Source organism: Elephantulus edwardii, unplaced genomic scaffold, assembly GCF_000299155.1.
Source record: "Elephantulus edwardii isolate Elephantulus edwardi_28Jun2011 unplaced genomic scaffold, EleEdw1.0 scaffold00089, whole genome shotgun sequence".
NCBI classification, from domain to species: domain Eukaryota; kingdom Metazoa; phylum Chordata; class Mammalia; order Macroscelidea; family Macroscelididae; genus Elephantulus; species Elephantulus edwardii.
The window spans coordinates 12707317-12731494 of NW_006399839.1; the positions used below are offsets into that span (position 1 = coordinate 12707317).

A 24178-nucleotide genomic window follows, 5' to 3' on the forward strand; every position below is an offset into this window, starting at 1 on the left:
ATGTGGAAACCAAAGGATTAAGCTCAGTGGCGACAGAGGGTCTGCAGTTCATGCTGTTAGCTCGAAGTCATTTTCTTTTCTTCTTTGGCTTTGGGAAATCCCAGGCCCCAGGAGGAAATCAGGCTGTGATGGTATCCAGGAAGCATTTGTCGCACAGCAGAGCTGCCCTGGAGAACGCTGGCCTGGCTCCGCGGGTGTGCCCAGGCCAGCTGTTCTCAGCTGGGAAAGGGCTGCCTGTGAGCAGAGTCTTTGCAGGAAGCACCACATCATCTGCTTCGTCCAGACCTCGAGGCCTCTCCTACCCCTGTGTCTGTATTGCTGTGGGATCAGTTCACCTTCTCGAAATAAACTTTTCTCTGGGCTTCATTTATAAATCCTACAATCTCAAACTTTAGCTTATAAGCAAAAACAGTGTGGAAAGTAATAATATAAATTGTAAATTATGAAGATTAATTGTTCCCCCCTCTGGGTTTTGTCTTTCAGTTACAATTAACTGGCTTTTCTTTCTTTTTTCTTTTTCTTTTGCTGCTGCTTAGAAGATTTAAAAAAAAACCAAACCAAAGCCCAAAGGCATCGAGTCGATCCAAATTCATGGCAACCCTCCTGGTTTCTGTGGCTGTAAATATTTTTTTAACCACACTTTAACAAATAGAAATTCATTCCCTCCCAACTTCAGAAGCTTAAAGTCCAAATTCAGGGTACAGGCCCTAGGGGAAAGCTCTTTCTGTGTCTCCTGGTCCTAGGAGATCCCCAGTTCAGGAATCTGGGTTCACGGGACGTGCTCCACTCTTGGCTCTTCTTTCTTGGTTGTGCTCCCTTCTCTGCTTGCTTGTAAGATAAGCACAAATACTGGCCAAACCCCAGGGAAACGCCCCTTACATCCAGTCAAGGCATATGACCCTATTCTTTTGCACTCCACCACCATCATGGTATACCTTACTGGCTGATCATATCATCCCATGGGGAGGATGATTACATTATTACACAACTATTAATCAAAGGAGCTCTGGGGGCTTAATGGTAAGAAGCTGTGCTGCAATCCCAAAGGCACATGGTTCAAATCCACCAGCTGCTTCTCAGGAGAAGGATGGGCAATCTCCTCCAGTTTGCCTCAGAAAACCCAGGAAGGTCAGCTATGGATCAGTTCCAGTTTGATGGCACACAACAGCACACCTTTAATCAAGGCCTCTTCTTTCTCCCATAGAGTGGCTGGTAGAGTGGAACTGTAGATCTTTTAGCTAGCAAACTCATCATGTAACCCAGTACACCTGCCTGAATCACTGCTGTCCAAATCCCATTTCTTTTTTTTTCCCTCAAGTTTTATGTGATGAGTGAGTTTTGTTTTCCCAACTAGACTAAGCTGCACAGAAAAAGAAGCCACAGTAGATTGGGAATTTCTGTGTTTGAGAGAGTTGGGGCATGAAGGGGTGCTCAGGGATTCCTCTCAAAGCTGCACTGACCCACTCATTTCACCTTCCATGCCTGCTTATTTTGGAACAGTGGTGATGAAATTTACCGGGGCTTTCCCTCACCTCATACTCCTCCCTGGCTCCCACTGAAAAGAACCATATATCTCAATAGTTAAAAAGAATTGTATATTTCAGCACTCTTTCCCAGCAACACAGACTGGAACAGGTGCTCGGGAAATACTCTTTGTTGGTGATGTGATGAGCGATCGCTTTCCATGAGAGAGACAACACACACTATTAGAAAGAATGTGGACTTCAGAGTCACTGGCTTAGGTCTGAATCATCACTTACCTTTTGGCTTTAGGCAAAATTATTTTCCCCTGAACCTTAGTTTGTCCCTTAGGGATTTCCAGGGCTATGTTTCATAAGAAATTAATATGGTGCATGCATGTCTTACTTAGGGAGTTGGTGCGGGGTAAGCGTGAAAGTACCAAAAGGTTTTATTTGTAACTGGTGCTTTTGCAAAAGAGTTTTTTACCATTGATATGTTCCTAGAAGGTGTTGCTAGCCTCCTTTTTATTTTTGCCTATTCCATTTTCATCGGACTGACAGAGGTACCAGGCTTCAGCTGCTGCTGTCACAGCTGAAGTCGTCCCCCCTGGGGCCTGGGGTGGCACTGCGCCCAGGGAGCACAGGAGGCCCTGAGTCTGTCCTTATAATGCAGGTTCATGGGTTTAGGCCTGGCAGGCGCTTGACTAGTCTCTCTATTTGGCAGAGAATGTTATTTCATTTTCCACAGGAAAATAAAACAGACTTTCTCAACCAAACGGACATTTTCCTCAGTAAAATAGATACACGGTATTCATTGTATTTTCAGAAGGTTATATAGCAAAGTTGTGGAAAGCATTGCTGTTGTTAGGCGTCATCAAGTTGAGTACAACCCATAGCGACCCTCTGAACAGACAGATCTGAACCCTGCCCTGTCCCGTGCCGTCCTCATTATCTCTGACACACTTGAACGCATAGCTGCAGTCACTGTTTCAATCCATCTCGTTGAGAATCTTCCTCTCTCTCACTAACTCTCCACCTTTCCTAAACATGATGTCCCTTTCCAAGGAATAGCCTCTCATAACAACATGCTCAAACTATGTGAGACGAAGCTTCGCCATCCTTGCCTCCAAGGCGCGCTGTGGTTACACCTTTTCCAAGACATATCTGACTGTTCTTTTGACCATTCACAAGATATTCAGCACCTTTCTTCAGCACCACAACTCAAAGGCATCAATTCGTCATCCGTCATCCTTGTTTGTTGTTCAGCTCTCAGATGCATAGCAAGGGATGACCATGCCAGAATCAAGTGCTCCTTAGTCTTCAGACTCACATCATTACTCCTCAGTAATTTTGCAGAGCATAGTAACTTGAAAAGAGAAAATGATAGAGATCAATAAAGATGACTTAATGGGAAATCTTTATGGCAACACTTGAGGGAGTCTATGTTGTTGTTGTTGATTGCTGTTGAGTCGAGCATGACTCATAGTGACCCTATGAACAAAAGGCCTGAAGCCTTTGTATAACTATTACCACTTAAAAAAAGTTCGTAGAGTCTCCAGAGGTCACTGCTGCTTCCAAGAGGGAGTCTATAAGGATTATAAATTTCAGTTCCAGGTGCTCTTGAGTTGATTTCCACTCACAGCACTCTTTAATGTGTCAGAATAAAGCTATGAATCACTGAATCTTCATGGCTAGGATCTTTCGAAACCAGACCACCAGGCCTTCCCTCTGAGGACCATCTGGCTGGGTTGAAAGTGCCCATCTTCCAGATAGCAGCCTAGCACTTAACCACTTGCCCCACCCAGGAGCACTCACAGAATACAAATAAACCCAAGTCACTCCTGGCCTCGGTTTTATTATATCATTAGGAGTCTGGGTCATCACCTTAGGAGAAGTAAAGACCAACATACAAATCCTGTATATAAGGGCTGAGTTCTGTACAGTGCCATGCTGAGAGTTTTGAAGAAGAGAGACTGAGTAGAGTTGTGGAAGGTGAGAGGAAGCAGGGTCATTATGGAGGAAGGTAGATAAGGAATGGATGTGTCAGAGCGCACCAGCTTGGGCACAGCACAGCAGAGGCATGGAGGGAGGGCACAAGGTTGGTGAGACCATGGAGTGGGACTTAAGAATGCTTCTGTAGAGAAATGAACATGCTGGAGCCCATTGGTAAGGTCTTGATTGGTTGGGGAATGACATGCTGACAGTCTTGATTTTAGAAGATGGGCCAGTGTCCATATATAGGATGGATTGGACGAAGGACATTTTGGGAGCACAGGATGAATGTAGACGTCTAAATCAAGGAGATAAAGGTATGGCCCTTGATGGCCCAGTGACATAAGACAGAAATGGTTAAATCCCAAGATATATTTAGAGAGGAGGCAGAATTTGATGCCAAGTTGAATATATGAAGGAACACTAGGAAGAAGAAAAGATGGCACTGTGGTTCCCTGCCTGGCTATTTGTGGTGTCTCTGAGGGGGTTGGGGATTCCCAAATTAACAAGCCAAGTTCTTTAAAAATGCACAGATGTAATAACAAGTTCAGTGGACTGAACTTTTCTCAAAAGTAAAGCACTTCAATTGTCTATAGCTACATAACAAGCCACTAAAAAACCTAGTTCCTTAATACAACAAAATCCTCTCATTTCTTCCAATTCTATGTAGTGGGTAAGTTTCAACTGAGTGCTTCCGTTGCTCGTTTGACCAGGCCCCAAGCAGGTGGCTGCATTCAGCTGGGAGCTGTGTTGGGATGAAAGCATCCTGTTGGCCTCAGGCCTGTAGCCAGATAACCCCTCTTTCCAGCAGGGTATCCATTCTTCCTACAGGTGACTAGCCTCCAAGAGGAAGGAAGCAGAAATTGCCAGTCCTCAAAGCCATGAGCTTCCAAGGCCACCACACTCTTGGTCATTAGCAAGGCTCAAGGCCAACCCAAGTTCAAGAGTAAGGGGCTCAATTGCAGTTCTAGGTAGAGAGCACACAAGCACAGGGCAAATGGGAATTGTTGGAACCTTCTTCTGAGACCATCGACCCCATCAAATCTCCAGAAACCGCTTTTCAGACCACAGTCTCTCACCAAGAGGGAATTACCACCGGGAAATACCAGTGCCATTGGAGGTCAGGAACTCTTACTGTCTTCCCTGAAGGTTACATCTCCCTGAACAAGAAAAAAAGGTCATCTTAGTCATCTATATGGAGAAGTGGTCATCCTAGGGTCAGATGGAATGATGCCATTTGGAGAATTGGAGTGACTGGGGTGGATTGTCAATGTGTAGAAATTGAGTCTTAGGGCCATATTGCAACAAGGGCTTGGGCCAGGATGGCAGCTTCTAGAATTGGAAAGGAAGGTGCAAAGGAAGGTGCAGATGGACGGGAGGGGCTACAGTATATGGAGGGCCAGAGGTGAAGTGTGGGCCAGTCTACACTTGCTCTGCAGGAAGTATCCCAAAGGATAGGGTCCCAAGTAGGGCATCAGTGGTGTTATCTTTCCAGAAGACCACCTCTCGTTCCAGTTCCGATCTCTTGAAGGGGAGAAAGCAGCAGATGCACCAGGGCATGTCCCTGGAGAAGACAACGGTAATGAGATGGGCTAGTGACATTTAAAATAGGGAGGCCCCACCTCTCCTCTCCACTAGGTGGTCTAGTGATAAGGAGCCACACTGCCATCCGAAAGGCACAGGTTCAGATCCATCACAGGCACCTCAAGAGAAAGAGGGACAAACTCCTCCCATATGATTTACAACTTTTGAAAACTCACTGGAAGGTCAGCTGTGAGTGGACGTGTCTCGAGGCCACATAACAACAGCAAAAACAACACTGGTGTATCCTCCTTTGTCTGCTGTTCCTCCAAAAACACTCCGTCTAAAATAGGCAGAGGAGTTGCCTCACTTCTGAAGGAGCAGATTTTACTTATCAGATGACAGCTCTGCAGTGCTGTGGGAGGAATTTTGTCAAACTCGGGACAAGTTTGTCTCTAGTTTCCGAAAGCGAGTATCCCGAGGCTGGTCAGAGCTCTGGAACAGAAAACGGTAGCAATCGGGGCTACTGCTCATACAGATTGGCATCTGAAGCCATGTCTTCAACCTGAGCTTTTACAATGATGGGCACCCTTGCTGTTTTATTTTCATCATCTTTTATTGTATTTTCAGCCAACTGCTTGTCTTTGACAGAGATTGGTTGGTTGCCAGGAATAGAACTTAATTCAAGTTAAGATGGACAGAGAGGATTTATTAGGTATTAAGATATTAGGTAGAAAAGATAGAAATGAATCCTTGTCTTTCAAGAACCATATTATGTCTGTATGATAGAACCATATCGGGTATATATAGTAGAACCATATTAGGTCTGTATGATAGAACCGAATCCTTGTCTCTCAAGAACCAGAAAGCAAGCATCCCCTCTCTCAGCCCTCTCTCTGGGACCACCATATCTTCCATTTCTGCTTCTCAGCATGACATTCATTCTTCTTCCTCTTGGGGAACCTGCAAAATTTATCCCCTCATCAACTCACATAGCCCACATGTGAGAACTTGCCTTGACCCCCTCCTTAACCTGCCCCTAGAAGCCCATTGCCTGCAGTTCATTAACTGCAATCCCACTTCCAGATTCCTGGAAGCTGGAGAACCTGGCGGCTCTGGGTGAGTCAGCCGTGGTCAGCAGAAAGGGTCCCTTGGCCTGTCCCCGGCGCAGACTCTCTGAACTCTGTAGACCCCCAGTGAGACCACAGTTATCCCCAAGTGTGTGCAGCTTGTGTTCAAGGAATCTTGTTGGTCTCATGGTTAAACACTTGGCTGTTAACCAAGCATTTGGTCAGTGGTTCAAACCCTGGAGCTGCTCTACAGGAAAAAGATGTGGCACTTTGCTCTGTAAAGAGGCGATTGCCCATCTTTCTCATGTGGAGCAGGTGGTGGATTTGAGTCGCCTGCCTCTGGGTGGGCAACACAACTTCCTACCAATCTGTAAAGATTACAGCTCTGGAAATCCCATGCATCAGTTCCACTCTGACCTGTACCTCTAATCTTTTTTTTTTTAACTTCTTAAGAAAATTTTATTTACTTTAGTTTGTCAGTAATAATCAATTAACTGTTAAACAGATACCATTCTTTTTTTTTTTTTAGTCTTTAATCTGGTTTTATTTTTTAAAAAATTTAAATTTTGTATTAATACTTTAATGAAACTGACTGGAAGAGATTGGTATTTGTTCCAAAGAAAGGTGACCCAACAGAGTGTGGAAATTATCAAACAAATCATTGATAGCACATGCAAGCAAGACTCTACTGATAATTATCCAAAAACATTTGGAACAATATGTCAACAGAGAACTGCCAGATGTGCAGGCTGGATTTAGGAGAGGTCGTGGTACTTGGGATATTATAGCTAATGTTAGATGGATATTGGCAGAAAGCAAAGAATACCAGAAGAATGTCTGTCTGCTTCATTGACTATGCAAAGGCTTTTGACTGTGTCGATCACAAGCAGCTATGGCTGACTCTGAGAAGAATGGGAATCCCAGAAGATTTGATTGTGCTAATGCAAAACCTATACTTGGAACAAGAGGCAGTCATCAGAACGGAGCAGGGAGACACTGGATGGTTCAAAATCAAGAAAGAAGTCTGTCAGGGATGCATTTTTTCTCCATACCTTTTCAATTTGTATGCAAAACAGATCATCCAAGATGCTGGGCTGTACGAGGAGAAATGTGGCATCAGGATTGGTGGAAGAGTCATCAACAACTTGTGTTATGCAGATGACACAACCCTGCTTGCTGAAACTGAGGAGGACCTGAAGCACTTGCCACAGAAGGTAAAGGACTGCAGTCTTCAATATGGATTAAAGTTCAACATCAAGAAAACAAAGATTCTCACCTCTGGGCCAATTGGCAGCATCAGTATGGATGGTGAAGAGATTGAGATAGTTAACAATTTTAATTTACTTGGCTCCACAGTCAACACTCTTGGTAACAGCAGCCAGGAAATCAAGAGACAAATTGCATTGGGAAAGTGTGAGGGACCTCTCATGAGTACTGAAGAGCAACGACATCAGGCTGGAGACTAAGGTGCACCTGATCCAGGCTGTAGTCTTTGCAATTACGTGCTATGCATCAGAGAGTTGGACAGTGAATAGGGATGTTAGAAAGAGAATTGATGCCTTTGAGCTGTGGTGCTGGAGAAGAGTGTTGAATATACCATGGACTGCTAGGAGAACAAACAGGTTTGTCCTGGAGAGGGTGAAGCCAAAATGCTCCTTGGAGTCAAGGATTCTGAAGCTTTGTCTGACGTACTTTGGGCATGTTGCAAGGAGGGACTGGTCCTTGGAGAGGGACATCATGTTTGGGAGAGTGGAGGGACAGCACAGGAGAGGAAGACCCTCAATGAGATGGATTGATTCTGTGAGTGGAGTGGTGGGAATGAGTGTGTTTGAGACGGCAAGGTTGGCACAGGATAGAATGGCATTTAGGGCTCTTGTACATAGGGTAGCTATGAGTCGCAAGCAACTCGATGGCACATAACAACAACAACAACAACCTTAATGAAATTTACAGAAAACTTGGATTTCCATTTATTCATTTTTGCACATTCTCCTCCCTCCCCAACCCAATTCACTTTTCTCTTTAAAAAATTCTTTCATTGTTGCACAGTTTTCTCCCTTTCCCCCTCTCCCTGTCCACATTGCTATGCAGCTCTTATTTTGAACTGTTGTCATGCAAATATCTAATCATATATTCCTTTTAAACAATTCTTTCCCTCATCTGTTTCAATGCCATGTTCATTATTTATCCGCTCTTTTCTTAGTTTCCTCTAACTCCCATGTCAGTCCTGTTTTATAACAGTGGCATTATGCAGTATGTGTCTTTTTGTGACTGAGATATTTCACTCAGCGTAATAACCTCCACTGGAAGCAGGAGTGACATCCATTTCTAAACCACACGCCTCTGGAAACTATGAACTTTGATAAATGTCAATAGTTATAGAAAAGCTTAAGGCCTTTTGTTCATAGGGTCACTATGAGACTCGAAGGCAATCAATAACAACAACAACAATGTCCTCCAGGGTCACCCATTTTGTGTAATATTTTATGAGTTCCTTGTTTTTCAGTACTGCATAGTAATCCATTGCACACAGCTTCTGTAGTCATTCATTTACTGATGGGCGCTTGGGTTGCTTCCATCTCTTTGCTATTGTGAACAATGCAGAAATAAACATAGGTGTGCATTATAGTTCTACATTTATCAAAATCAACTCAGCACCAGGGGATTTGGGGACATCCTTGTGATAGTCAAATTAATCTGAAAAGTGCCCCACTGGCCCCCAGTCTTCCTCTAAAACGTGTCGCAGTCAAGAACTCCAAACATCTAGAAAAAATGATCAGTAACTGCCATGTGTTTAAAGCATCAGCTGTGATAAACAAGCGTCCATTTGTGTTTTAAGATAATTTTTTTTTAATGGAAAGTGAGGAAGCCTCTTTAGTAAGAGGGGAAAATGCATGACCCAGCCACAAGGACTTTCAAGTGGCCTCAAAAGTAAAAAAGAACTTGAGAACAAATATCCTTTTTTCAAATAGACTTTTCCTCCCTGCTTCTGGGAAGAGCTGAGGGTGGGACCACGTCTGGAAATCCACTCTGTTGACCAGTAACACTTTGGAAGACAGCATGACGGGTCTTAGCGGGCGAGACCTCGAGCCACACTTTCCAGGCCCAGCCAGAGGGCTGCGGTGAGGCACCCCCAGAGGCCAGCTGCTTGCCCCAGCCTCGCCCATGTCAGACACGGCGTGTTAAGGGGGTGGTGTGCCAGGATTGAGGGTTTGGTCTTTCACCTCAGGGATTCAATTTTCATTTCATTCCTACGATTGTCCCTGTGAGAAGAGGTCAAAACCATGGAATGAGAACCTGGCCTCGACTCTCCCATGCTGTTATGTATGTTCTCGTGCAAGCCCTTCATCAACTGTTGTATGTTCTCGTGCAAACCTTTTCTCAACCTCTTCTTTGTCACAGAGGCATAGCCTCATCCGCCCTGCCTTCCTGAGGAGGCTCTGAGTTTGGTGTGAGAGAAAGTCCACATTGTCTGCTAGACAGATGTAGGAGATTCAGATTTTAATATCAAAGGTCAGACCAAGCTTTCGGAGGTGGCTGCCTTTGATTCAGTCTTTTGATTGCCGGCTAGTCGACTTTTCTGTTGCCCAGCAAGTTATCCCTATTTGGGTAGAGAATGATAAAAGCCTCATTATGTACAAGGATAATAAGATAGTAAACCCTGTTTAGCCAGCACATGCTATCCAGCCAGGCCTTGTGGTATTTGTTTTATTTACATGAGCTCGTTTTCATTCTCACAAGATCCCCTAAAGGCACGTATTCTTCCTCTTCCCACTGCAGATGAAACTGAGCTTTGAGAAAGGCCTGGATGGAGCCAGAACAGTAGCTCAGGCTCTCTGTGACACTGAGCCCCCATCTATGTTCAGGGCAGTGGGCTGGCCACTCTGGGACAGGTGATGGTGACACCAGTATCTCTCAGAATATCATCATGTACCGAGAAGGCAGCACACAGACACTGCCCCTCTGCTGTCTTGGGGGCAGCCAGTGGGGAGCATAAAAGCCCTCCTGTTTTATGAACTACACTAAGCCTTCTTACAGTTCTAATAAGTGTGGTAGTTTTGTGGGGAATTTCCCCTCCCTCTGAGTCTAAACCTAAGAAGCAGAAGATTAAAACAAGGCTAAGCAAGTCCTACAGGCACTGACAGTAGTAATAACTAAATGCCCTCTAAGACCCTTTTCAGTTCAAACGTTCTGAGGTTTCCACAGCCCTGACGGCAACCAAGGAGACAGGCGATTAAAGTCAGACACAAGAATGCAGGAAAGCACACCAGCCTGGGGCCATCTGGGGAAATCCATTTGATGGCCTCAAGTCACCAAGAAAAAGTTAAAAACAGGTTGAACTGTTAAATTGACTTAAGATATAGAGAATGCATTTGTGTTATTTGTTGGGAGCTCTGGTAGCCAAGTGGTAAGGAGTTTCACTGTCATACCAATGACACAAGGTTCGTGTCCACCAGCTCTGCAGGAGAAAGATGGCCAATCTCTTCCCATTCGATTTACTGCCTCTGAGAACCAACTATGAGTAGGTTCCAACTTGGTGGTATACAACAGCAGTACATTTTTTTTAAAAATCTTTATTTTGATTGGAAGTTTGCAGAGCAAATTGGTTTTGCTGCCTTAAGGCTGATTGTTCCAAGGAAGGTATTCCTCTTCACTTTATGGGCTGATCTATTGTTTCTGGAAATTGCGTCATAGGGATGCTTGAAGAGTAGGTAATTAAGGGATATACCGTTGGAGGTTCCATTGGTCTCTATCATACCAGTAAGTCTGGGATTTTTATGATTTTTTTTAAGTTTTGTTCCACATTTTTCTCCCTCTCTATCAGGCCCGTCTACTGTGACTCCTTTTACAGTAGTAGCAGTGGTTGCTGGGCATCATCTAGTTCTTCTGGTCTCAGGGTTACGGAGACTGAGTTTATAATCCATTTTAGAAAAGTTTTCTCAAAAATGTTTAAGATAACATTTTCCATTTTAAATTTAACTATTGTGACAACCTCAGTGATCTGGAATGGTGTTTTTAAATAGTTAAACAAGATGCCATGAGTGGAAGTCAAAACCAGTAGTTACTAGCTTTGAGTGCATTTGCTAAGCAGATCAGCTCTGCTTCCACGCCTGCTCTGCCCTGTTCCCTCAGTGCTGCCTGAGAGGTACCTCTACCCACGCCCTCCGTGGTTTCAGCTGGCCGCCCAGATGAGCAGTTTTTTCTTTCAGCACATGCCTGCTATGTTGGGAACACAATGGTGTGCAGAAGATACAGTCCCGTTTCATGTTATGAACATGAAGCAGGACTGTATTGAAACAATAAACAGGTGTTTAGAATCAAACTGACCTCGGCTGCTTTAGAACCATGTAGTAGGCACTTAGAAGCCTTCTTATGAGACCCTAGTACTGGCTGACACCAGACTTATAAAAGACTCTAAAGCCGAGGACTATCTAAGGAGATTCCCAGAGAAAAGAAACTCCTGCTAAGTAGGGAATAGTATTTCGTGTATAGGGAACAGCATGTGCAAAACCTGCAAGGCTAGAGAGCATAGTGCAGTTGGGAAACTGGCCCAGATGTTCTGATTGATTTGGCCTGTGATAGAATGTGAACCCAAGGGCAGAGAGGGGCCAGACTGGTGGGAGAGGGAAGGCAGGCAGAACAGCACAGATTAGGCCCCACGTGTACCACATGACAAGGTGTGAGCTTTTTGTCCTCAGGGGAAACCAGGTGCTTTGAAGGGTGTGGTTTGGTTTGGTTTTTAACATCGAAATGTTTTCATTTTTTCCCATTTAGCACATTTTCTTTCCGTCCACTGCCACTCCCCTCGTCCTCCCCACAAAGCACCCCTTGTTTGATTGTTCGCATACATGTAATCCCTAATCATATATTCCTTTCAAACAGTTCTTCCCCTCTTCTGATGTAATGCAGTGTTCATTATCTAGCCACTCTTTTTTGCATTCTCTCCCCAATGCCCCTGCTTTGTAGGGTTTTAGACAGAGCCTGCCTCCCTCTCAAGATGCCGCTGTTCATCCCTCTCCCCACCACTGGATGTTCATGGTCAAGGTCATGCTTGACTCAGGCCTGGAAGATACTGTGAAGAGATTGCTGTGATGGCCAAAGTTAGTTTAGAGAGGTGAACCTGGGAGCAGGAGAGGGAATGGATCAGAAGTCCATGGCATGGTCTACGTGACCTGAACTGAGGGAGTGGCAGCTGATGAGGAGACGGGGACAGGTGTGTGGCATTTTAGGCGATAGAACAGATGGTGTTTGGAACTGGATGACTTGGCGGTAAAGACGATCCCCCAGGTGACCACAGAGGCCATGGTCAGCTTCTTAGGCCCCACCTCCAAGTGTTTTTTGGTCCCTCGCTTCCCCCACTGGAACATGAGCTGCCTGGATTCACGCACCACTTGCTCTGAGTAGAGGTTAGAGGTTGCATTGAGGCAATGCATGATCTTATTCATGTCAGAACTTAAGGTGTAATTCTATAACTTAAGCTCTCTGTGCACTGATAAAACATATTGTTATTGTTAGGTACCATTGAGTTAAGTACTACTCATAGCATCTCTCTAACCAGCAGACCTGAACCCTGTCCTATCCTGTGCCATCCTCATCAACTCTGACACACTTGAGCCAAGTAATATGCTCACTTATTAGCCTAATGGAACAAATTAGACAAAAACCAGAGTAAAGACTTGAGGTGATAGTGATCACATAGTTATTAAGAAACCATTAAACACATTGCTCAAGTTTCTATATACCAGGTCCCTTTAACAACATCAGCTTACATCACACAGCCGTGATGGGACCACAGCTGTTTAAACCCCAAAACTCAGGCCCGGCCAAGCCAGGCCCCTGGCCTCCCACCGCCTGGAGCCTTAGTGTTTACATTTGCTACTATAGAAGTTTGGTTTGTTTCCGAAAGAGGCATTTTTCCCATTTGTGTGGTGTGCCACATTTGTTATATCTCAACCATCTATGACGCAGGGGAGAAAGGGTGACCACTGGCTGAGAGGGGGAGGACAACCCTTGGGGTTAGCAGAGGGACTTCCTGCCAGTTTCAAATGAGCTGGCTGGCAATGGCAGAAACGGAAAAGCATGTGTGTGTCTACACAGACACATGTCTCATTTCACAGAACCAAGAGCCTAGAGTGCAGACAAGAGACAGACAGAAGAGCTGCTTTGGAGTTGATGAAAATTCATAGCCTCTTATGCACAACTAAGTATTTGTCCTGTGTTGCTGACATGGTCACTAGTGTGTTTAAGAGCATTGTGGTGGCTCTTTGCAAATCCATTTCACTAAGAGTTTGCCTTATCTTTGTGGTCCTTTGTTTCCAACATTATGTCCTACTCCAGTGATTAATCCCTCCTGATGACCTGTCTGAAGCAAGTCACTGTTTTATTGTGATCCATCAAGTTTTCTTTCACTGATGGAGGGAGGGTTGTTAGGCCTTTTTGTCCTAGTCTGCCTTCATATGGAAGCTCTGTTGATACCTGTCCACCATGAATGAGACCACTGGGATTTGAAATACCAGTGGCCTAGCTTTCAGCACCATCGGAATCTGGATATAAACTTACTACACTAGACTTCTCTTATTTTCTCATCTTAAAAGGGAAATATTTTCTAAGAGTTTTTGTGGCTGTCACTGTAGGATTGGGTAATATATAACTCTTAGCTGATAAGAGAAGGACTCCAGGGTGCATGTATGTCTTCCTGATTCGTAACTTCTGTAAAATAAACTGTGAAAGAGAAAAGAGAGAAAGAGCTTCAATTAGCAATTCACTGATTGATAAAGGAGTAACTGGTGGAAAATTGAGGTATACAGAAAGGCTGAAATGCCCAGGGCCATGATGAATTCATCCCTTCACCTAATAAACATATGTTTGGTATAAGTGTATTTGCTGAGCACTGTTGGCCAAGTGGTAAGAAGCTGTACTGAAATCCTGAAGGCATGCAGTTCGAGGCCACTAGCAAGGATGAGCAATCTCCTCCTATGCAATTAACTGCCTCTGAACCACCCCCACTGCCCCCGAGGATCAGCTGTGAGTTGGTTCCGACTTGACAGTACACAACAACAACAGGTATATTTGTTTTCTATTGCTGCATGACAAACTACGCCAAAATTTAATTACATGATGAGGTAGGTGTCTCAGTACAACCTAGCCAGGTCCTTATCCTCCAGTGAAAGTAGAGCGTATTTTCCCATTACTCTGTCACGGCTCCATTTTTAAAGATATTTTAGAGAATTGTTCCTATTTCCCTTCAGTACTAAATCCTGTCAGTACTGACCAGTCACAGAACATCTCTGGGTTAGTTAGAGGTACACGAACCTGAGTCTGACCATGCACTTCAAAAGAAAACAAAAACAAGGCCCCTGGCAGAAGACACAAAGGCTTCCATCTTCAGGGCCTGCTGCTTGTTATTTGTACCTTCGAAGTGGAAACATTGGCTGGAATGGAAGTACCTGGCGCAGAGAACCTCTCTCTCCTGGTGTTTCACAGCCAGCTGTTGTGAAATTCTCTTCTTGTTCTTTTTTGCCCCTGCAGTGCCCGGAAACCTTGGCTGCTACAAGGACCATGGCAACCCACCGCCTCTGACTGGCAGCAGTAAAACGTCCAACAAGCTCACCATACAGACCTGCATCAGCTTTTGCCGGAGTCAGAGGTTCATGGTAATGGCTTTATGGCTGGGCCCTCTTAGTGTTTATTAACAGGGCAAAGTAAACGCACAACTGTGTTCTGTTGAAATAGCAGTAAAATACATATGAATGAAACAAGGGCAACCTGTCAAACTATACTTACTGTATGTCTGCCAGGGAGAAATGGGAGGAAGAGTGGGGTTTGCGCACCAGGGATGCAAGGCAGGTCTAACTCTGCCTCAAGTTTAGATCTCTTATCTAAAGGCTCAGAGAAAGTTCCTAACATTTGCAATCCCACCTGGCCTCCAGTGCAGTTGTTTATATCCTTTCGTCCCTGTGTAAGTTCCCTGGATCAATACTTGTTGTTGTTGCTGTTAGGTGCTATCAAGTTGTCCCCAACTCATAATGACCTGTGAACAACCGCGCGAAACACTGCCAGGCCCTGTGCCATCCCCACGGAACTGCTATGTTTGAGCCCATTGTTTCAGCCACTCTGTCAGTCTGTCACATTTTGAGGGTTCTATCACTTTTTTTACCAAATATCATGTCCCTGTTCAGGGACTGGGCCCTGATAATCACATGTGCAAAGAGAATCTGGGAAAAGCCAATCAATGGCTACTTCCTTAACAAACTATGGTATCCTAGTCCAGACACAAGTCCAAAATATTTTCTTTTTCTCTAATCCATTCATCTATCTGAACTTTAGTATGTGGGCATTATAATTATTTGCTGTATTAAAAAAATAAGAGTGCTCAATGTAATTATTTGCTATGTTTAAAGAGAGAGACGAAAAATAACTTTTCTCCCTTAATAACTCAGTTTTCAGAAAGCCAGTAAGTAGAGTGAGGAGGGTAGCCTGGCCAGGTTGGAGGGCCTGTGTAAGGACGTGGCCTGTGTGGGGCACGCGGCTGAGCCTGGCAAGTAGCCCAACGTGGTTGAGTGAGTTGGTGCTTGTGAAGGGATTGAGCGTCTACTGAGGATAATGAGAGCTATGTTTCTCACTGTTGGAGAAGACAGTTGCAGATAAGGAAGTGGAGGAAAGCTGACATGAAGCCTGCAATGTTGGAAAGTGATTGAAGTTGTTGTTTGTTGTTGTTATGTGCCGTCGAGTCACTTGCGACTCATAGTGACCCTATGTACAACAGCCCTAAACTCTGTCCTGTGCCAATCGCACTGTCTCTGACACTCCCATCCCAATTATCCCAGTCACTGAATCAATCCACCTCATAGAGGACCTTCCCCTCCTGCGCTGTCCCTCCACCCTCCCAAGCATGATGTCCCTCTCCAAGGACCGGTCTCTCCTCACAACATGTCCAAAGTATGTTAGACGGAGCCTCAGAATCCTTGCCTCCAAGGAGCCACCCAGTTTAACCCTTTCCAGGGCGAATCTGTATAAATGCATGATAATAGATTAAAAAAAAAAAAAACAAACCATGACAACACTGAAACTCAAAAAACCTTCTGTTGTAGAGTTGATGCCAACTCATGGTGACCCTCTTTTGGGTTTCTGAGGTTATAAATGTTTAGAGAAGGAAATTGATCATCTTTCACCCTCAGAGCAGCTGATGGATTCAAACTATTGACCTTTCAATTAACAGCCCAGATTATAATGTGCTATGCCAATATGACTCCCTAGATAGATAGAAAGAAATGAAAAAGTGTTAGTGTGTATATATTTCTTAGCTCTGTCCAGTGGTGAGGGGGGAAAAAAAACACAATGATGAGTACACTTAACACCTACATCTTGGTCTAAATATTGTTTCCCACTGGAAAGAACTAAGATTCCATAGAGAAAGTGGCTCATTCCAGGGCTGGGACTGGGAAATTGTAAGGAGGGCCTGAGGTATCTTGTGTAAGAAAGTAAGGAAGTGCTCAAAGAATGAGGAGAGCACAAGAGGACATGAGAGCCATTTTGAAGGGCTTCCCAGTGGCCAAGTCTGGAATCACCATGCTTCAAAGCAAACAGCAACAGTAATGAATTAGACCCCATTAAAGAAAATGAGACTCCACTAACCCATGCTCCCATAAATAAATCGATGAGGGAAAGAGAAAGTGTTTCTTTACAGTATAATGGCAGGTTATAAATGTAGAGAACAAATTATGGAATCGCTATTTGGCAAGTATCATAAGAAACTGATTTACAAGCAACTACTAATGAGTAAGTAAATATCCCAGATTGTATCCATGAATGGGTAAAAGTTACATGAGGAATGGGATATTTTGATATCCTCAAAATTATTTCCACAAAAAATACTTAGGAATTACAAAGGAGAAACAAGTAACTTTCAAGTGGAGCAAACTGGCATACACTACCTTACTCAAGTGATCAAAGTTAACGTCACCAATGACAGACATTGTGTCACCAGACATTGTGTGCCACCTGATGATCCCATGTGTCGTCACATCCATGATATTTTTGCCAAAAGCACATAATCTGAATCTCATCACAAGGAAACGTTAGGCAAACCCAAAATGAAGGGCCTTCTACACGTCAGAAAGGGTAAGATTAAACAGAGGCCAAAAAAGAACTGAAGAACTATTGTAGATTATAGGACACTGAGGAGACTTGATAAGAGCACGTATGATCCTGGGTTAGATCCTTTTGCTACAAAAGATATTATAAAGTCAGTTGCCAACTTGAATGGGAGCTTCAGGTAAAAGGTCTGTACTCTTTTTTATTCCCCCTTTGGTTAAAATACCTTTTTAAAATTAATTTAATCTATTTTCTCCCCCCCTCCCCGCATGCCACCACAAAATGTACCTCTTGAAACTTTCCAGTATGTTTCCAGTATGTTTGATATTTTTAAAATAAGTCAATACAAAAACATTTGAGAAAGTGCAATACCCCTTCATGATACAAGCCCTTAGGAAACTGGAACGATACAGGGAACTGCCTCAGCCTGACTAAGAGCATCTGTGATAAACCTACAGCTGACTCAATACTCAGTAGTGAACAGGCTCCATGCTGTCCTAAGATCAAGACCCACAAGGATGTACACCCTAACTTCTTTCAACAAAGTACTGGAGTACTTTGGGTACTCAAGAAATAACTCAAGAAAAAAGGGAAAAGGAAAGTCAGTTGGAAAGAAAGAAGTAAACCTTTCTTTTTGTCATTCTAGTTCCTTTACATACCTTACACCATATACATGCATATATAGTATCAAATACTAACTCATACTCAGTTGAAGACTTAAAAAGGTGAAACCAGAAATCTCTTAGGAAGCAATGTAGTCTTGATCTATGTGATCTTGCTCTGGGAAGCGGATTCTTTGTTATGAAAAACACAATCTTGTATGAAGATAATCTTGAGGAATCTACAAAGAAGCTACTAGAACTAATAGATCAGTTTAGCAAAGTTGCAGATTCATTCCTTTATACCACCAGTTACCAGTTGTCATTGAATCTATTTGGATTGATGACAACAGCATGTGTGCAGAGTGGACCTGCCCCAGAGAGTTTTCAGGAGCAGATATTCTCAGGCCTTTCTTCCAAGGGGCCACAGGGTGGATTTGATCCTCCAGCCTTTTTCTTCCAAGGGGCCACAGTGTGGATTTGATCCTCTAGCCTTTTTTATTAGCAGTCAAGGTCTTAACCAGTTGCATTGCCAAAGGACTCCTTTCTAAATACTACCTATTGTTGTTGAGTTGATCTGGTTTCCAAGGCTGTAAAGGGTAATGAGAGGAGACTGCCTCATCTTTCTTCAGAGCAGTGGCTGGTGGGTTTGAACTACAAACCTTTCCGTTAACAGCTTAACATATAATGGCACTATGCCACCTGAACAGTTGTTGTTGTTGTTGTTATGTGCCGTAGAAAGGGAAATTTTATATCTATTTATAACTAGACTTTTAATAAAAAACCATTAACAGAAAACTTAAGATGTTTAACACCTCTGTACTGAAAACTGTAAAACATTGCAGAGGAAAACTAAAGAAAGCCTTAGTAAGTGGAGCTTTGTTCAGTGATGCCAGCGTCTATGGTGTCAGTTCACACTATGGGAACTGTAATCAGTACCATGAAACATAATGTGCATGAATTGTTGAGTGAAAAACTTAATTTTTTTCTGTAAATTTTCTATAAACCCAAAATATTTCTGAGCTGTTGTATGGAAAACGGTAATGTAAACCTTTACTCACATCACAATAAAATACTGAAAATGTCCATTTCCCTCAAATTGCTCTACAGAATTCAATGCACTCTTAATCAAAATCATAGCAGACTTTTCCAAAATATTGACAGGTTGATTATGAAATGTACCTGAGTAATTAAAAACTTAGAATAGACAAGATAATTTTGAAAAAGAAGTCGAAGCTTCGATTTGTCCTACCTGATACAGAGATTGTCGGTACAGCTCCGTAATCAAGAGAATAATGTTGGTAGATCAAGAATCAGCTACAATGGTTCACAAGCTAAATCCAACTACCTCTTAATTTTATAAGGAAAGTTTCATTGGCACATACGTACCCTATTGCCAACAAGTCAGTTCCAACCCATAGTAATCTTATAGGACCAAGCAGAAGTGCCCTATAGAGTTTGCAAGGCTGTGATTTTAACAGAATCAGACTGCCACATCTTTCTAACCAGTTGATGGATTTGAACTGATGATCTTCCAGGTAATAACTGTACCACCAGGGCTCCTTTCATTTACATAAAGTCACATCTATTCATTCATAAATCATCCATGGCTGCTTTTGTAGTACAATAGCAAAGGTGCACTTTTGATGAAATAATGTAACCCACAGAGTCGTATACTTACTATCTGGCCTTCATAGAATTTTTTCCCCCTGAGCTCTGCTGTAAATCAATAGAGCAGAATAGAGAGTCCAGAAATAGACTTCTCACTTACATGGACAATTGATTTTAAACAAAGATGATAAATTAATTCAGTGGGAAAAAGAATAATCTTTCAACAAATGTTTCTGGAGAACAAGTAGAAGTCTTCATGAAGAAAAATTTAACTTTTATCCTTATTTCACACCATAAATGAAAATTAATTTGAAGAATACCTAACCAAAAAACCTATGATGTAATAATATATATATATGAAAACAATAACAAAAAATAGACATCTATCCAAAGGAATAGTGTTGAGAGTTGAAAGGTAAATCCATTCACTTATAGTCAATTGATTTTTTTTTACAAGGTTGCAAAGTTTATTCTATTTATTGAGGCAAAGAATGGTTTTGTCAACCTGTGACAATTAACTTGGACCCCTTCCTCACACCATATGTAATATTGTTATAATTGTTGTGTTGTTGTTGTTATGTGCTATTGAGTCACTTGTGATTCATCGCGGCCCTATGTACAACAGCCCTGAAACCTACTCTATCCTGTGCCAACTTTACTGTCTCTGACACACCTACCCTTATTACCCCAGTCATTGTATCAATCCATCTCCCTCTCTTTCTTCATCTCTTCACCCTCCCAAGCATGATGTCCTTCTCCAAGGACTGGTCCCTCCTTGCAACATGCCCAAAGTAGGTTAGATGAAGCCTCAGAATCCTTTCCTCCAAGGAGCAGGCTGGCTTCATCCTCTCTAGGATGAACATGTTTGTTCTCCCAGCACTCCATGGTATATTCAACACTCTTCTCCAGCACCACAACTTAAAGTCATCAATTCTCTATTATCCCTAGTCATTGTCTAGCTCTCTGATGCATAACAAGCAATTGCGAAGATGATGGCCTGGATCAGATGCACCTTAGTCTCCAGACTGACGTCGTTGTTCTGCTCCATCGAACTGACTATCATCATAGCAACCCTTTGAACAACAGATTGAGACCTTGAAAATATTAGCTAAATTTAAGAGATGACATTATAAAGAAAGAAATATGTATAAATTTGCGTGACTTTGGATTAAGCATTGGTTTCTAGGCTATGATAACCAAAACACAAGCAATCAAACTTTAAATGAAAAATATCCCCCGAAATTTTTGTGAAACCAAACAATATTGTAACTAGTAAAAAATCGTTGCCTTAAAACATTACAATCTTTTAAAGTCTATGTATATTCAGATCCATCATTCCTAGGGTCACTATCAGTCATAGTTGACTCCATGGGTCCTAGCAACAACAACATCATATGGGGTCAGATTGACAATGGCAAGCTCAAAATGTTAGATAATAAATCTAGGACACAGTGAGTTTATATTATGAGAGAGGAACAATTTAGAAAAGGAAAAACAGAATTGTACAACTCATAGAATGTAAATGTTGTTGGATTGTACGTGTAGAAATGATTGCATTGGTACATTGTCTGCTGTGTATATTCTCAACAACAAAGATAAAGTAAATTTGTTAAAAATTTTACACTGACTGTAAAGATTGTTATAAATGACAACCTGGCGTACATTCCACAACCTTTTAAAGTTTTTGTTACAACTTAGTTAATACAGTGGTGATGCACACATTGAGAGGACATGGGGACTAGTACAGCCAAGCATGAGGAGGCTTAAATGATGCTCAGCTTGTGATGAAGTGTGCTGAGGACTCGGATGGGGTCTCGGGCGAGGATGAAGCCGAGTGCTTACTAGGCCACCAGACACCCCTGGCTAACACATAACATGTGCGGTTGCTTCTCCCCAATGTCAGTTTGCCGGGATGGAGTCGGGCTATGCTTGCTTCTGTGGCAACAATCCTGATTACTGGAAGTACGGGGAGGCAGCCAGTACCGAGTGCAACAGTGTCTGCTTCGGAGACCACACCCAGCCCTGTGGTGGCGATGGCAGGATCATCCTCTTTGATAGTGAGTATGCCCTGCACCCATCGCTGCCCGAGAAGGCATGTGAATCCTGGCATGGGGAAGCAGGCCTGCCTGTTCTCCTCCCTTTCGTCCTTCCGTTCACTTGGCAAAACCCATTGAGCACCTGCTGTAGACCAGACACTGAAAAGACCCTGAAAATACCTCACTGAGCAAACAAATTCGACCCCTGCTCTCTGGAAAGAAGAGATTTAACATGTAATGGATTACAATCCTGCTAAGAGCTTTAAAGAGAAGTAGTTTATTGTGAGATACTTAGATACTCTAGAAAAGATCATTTTTCTAGTTTGACTCACTGTTAGGTGCCATTTAGTCACCTACAGCACATAGCAACCCTATGAACAACAGCTCTAAACCTGCCCTATCCTGTGCTGTCCTCATCTCTGATAATATTCAAACACGTTGTTACAGTCACTGTGTCAATCCATCTTGGGAGGGGTCTTTCTCTCTTTTCTCTGACCCTCCACCTTTCTCAGCACGATGTTGTTTTCCAAGGAACTCCCAGTTCCTTACAAGATACAAAAATAATGTGAGGCAAAGTGTCAGTATCCTCGTCCTTAAGGAGCACCTTGGTTGTACTATTGTTTTGGTAGACATTGATGTATCTATGTGGGATGAGCTTGGATATCTTGTTATTTTAAGGTCTTTTCTAATCCCTCCTCTGAGATTTTGTTATTGTTGTCAGATATTTGGGGTTTGTATCATGAGTTAGTACCTGGAAAGGGTGGAATTCAGCGTCTGGCACACTGCACAAGCTCAATAAATAGGAGCTCTTCTTTTATTAAGTTCATTGCAAGGGAACTCTGGTGGTGTCGTTCTTAGAGAACTGCTCTGCTAACTCAGAGGTAGCACCTCTCTGGAAGTTCAAATCCACCAGCAGCTCAGCAGTGGAAAGATAGTTTCCTCCCGAGCAGTTTACAGCCTCAGAAACCCAAGCTAGGAGTTGGTTCCAACTCAACAGCCGTGTGGAACAGGAGCAGGTAGTGGTTCCTCTGTCCTGAAGATGGAGAGAAGCAGGAGACCTGGACAGGGGACAGGGGATTGGCCTGGGCTCAGGTCCTGCTCACCCCAAATACTTAGCCCTAGGGCTGACCAGATCCTGATGAGGTCATTAGATGACCAGATCCTGATAAGGCCCTGGGCTGAGCACACTCCAGATAGATAGGACCCCTGCCCCAGCAAACTATCATCCCCTCTCGCATCTCATTCTCCTTCACAGCCCCTATGAAAGGGCACTGCCTTTGCCTGCCTGCACACCGTTCTCATCTCTGCTCACACTTGGAGTCCCTCTCAGGTCTACTTAATAGAGGCCTGTTCATAACTTAGGACCAGCTTCGCTTCGCTTCTCCTCTCCTCTCCTCTCCTCTCCTCTCCTCTCCTCTCCTCTTCTCTTCCCCTCCCTCCTCCTCCTCCTTTTTCTCTCTCCCCCTTTCTCTCCCCCCCTCTCTCCCCTCTCTCTTCTCCTCTCTCCTCTCTCAACTCTCCCCTCTCCTCTTCCTCTCTTCTCCCTCTCCTCTCCTTCTCCTCTCCCTCACCTCTCTCCCTCACCTCTCTCCCTCTCCTCTCCCTCTCTCCTCTCTTGCTATCTAACACCTAGACCAGATCAAGACTCTGCAACTCCAGCCCAAGCCCAGGACCCCATAGCTGTCCTCTGTGCCCTGTCCCACTGCTCCTGGTCTTTGCAGCCATATTTATTCAAGGTTCAGACAATACATTTCATGATCTGATCTTGAAACCTAAGACGGCCTGGGTTTTGTAGATTTAAAACAACATCAGTAAAACAGTGATGTATCCCAAACAGGATCACATTAGTTGGGGAGTCTTGTTTGTAACCAAATCGGAGAGTGTGCTTATGGCCGAGACACCACTGAGCCCCCATGCCCCTGTGTCTCCCCAGCTCTTGTGGGTGCCTGTGGCGGGAACTACTCCGCGATGACAGCAGTGATCTACTCGCCGGACTTTCCGGACACCTACGCCACGGGCAGGGTCTGCTATTGGACCATCCGTGTGCCGGGGGCTGCCCACATCCACTTCAACTTCACCTTGTTCGACATCAGGGATTCGGCAGACATGGTGGAGCTGCTGGACGGCTACACCCACCGGGTGCTGGTCCGCTTCGATGGAAGGAATCGACCACCCTTGTCCTTCAACGTCTCTCTGGATTTTGTCATTTTGTATTTCTTCTCTGACCGCATCAATCAGGCCCAGGGCTTTGCTGTCCTATACCAAGGTGAGACTGCAGAGCCTCCTTGGGGAACACCCCTTCTGGCTGGGGTGTTGCTCGGCTTCTCTGCCACTCTGTCCTGATTCAGGACCCTCAGGCCGATGCTTTTAGGGGAACCATGTGACTGATTCAAAACACCTTCCCCCCACTTTATAATGATAGAGAAAAGAGGTGTCACCTGTCAATTTTGCTATTTTAGCGCCTGTAGAACAACTTTCACGGTGGGAAGTGATTTAAAGCATAGCTTACAGGTTCAAAGGTTAGGAGCTCCACACTTTCATGGAGACACAATGCAGTCCTCATCAAAACCTTTACTGTTATTATCACCTTTTTTTGAGGCTAACGTGGTAAAGATAGATTTATTAGAAAGTTACTTCCCCAAAGGGACGGACCTCCCTCCTTGAAAAGAAATATGGAGGAGAAAGCTATTACCTCTTTTACATCACAGAAAGAGCTGGGAGTCAGAAAGTTCTAAAGAGGTCATTTGGCCCACCGCCTGCCTCTAAAGCATGCCAGCCAATCCCCAAAGACCAAG

At 43.7% G+C, this 24178-nt stretch overlaps 1 protein-coding gene across 1 annotated transcript in view; it reads left to right on the plus strand.

The window, feature by feature from the left end:
• Window positions 1–24178, plus strand: part of KREMEN1 (kringle containing transmembrane protein 1) — a 45315-nt gene that overhangs the window by 15964 nt on the left and 5173 nt on the right. The window contains exons 4-6 of the mRNA XM_006890525.1: window positions 14573–14697; window positions 21251–21404; window positions 23317–23649. Coding sequence (XP_006890587.1) covers window positions 14573–14697; window positions 21251–21404; window positions 23317–23649 — 612 coding nt within the window. The remainder of the gene's footprint in view (window positions 1–14572; window positions 14698–21250; window positions 21405–23316; window positions 23650–24178) is intronic.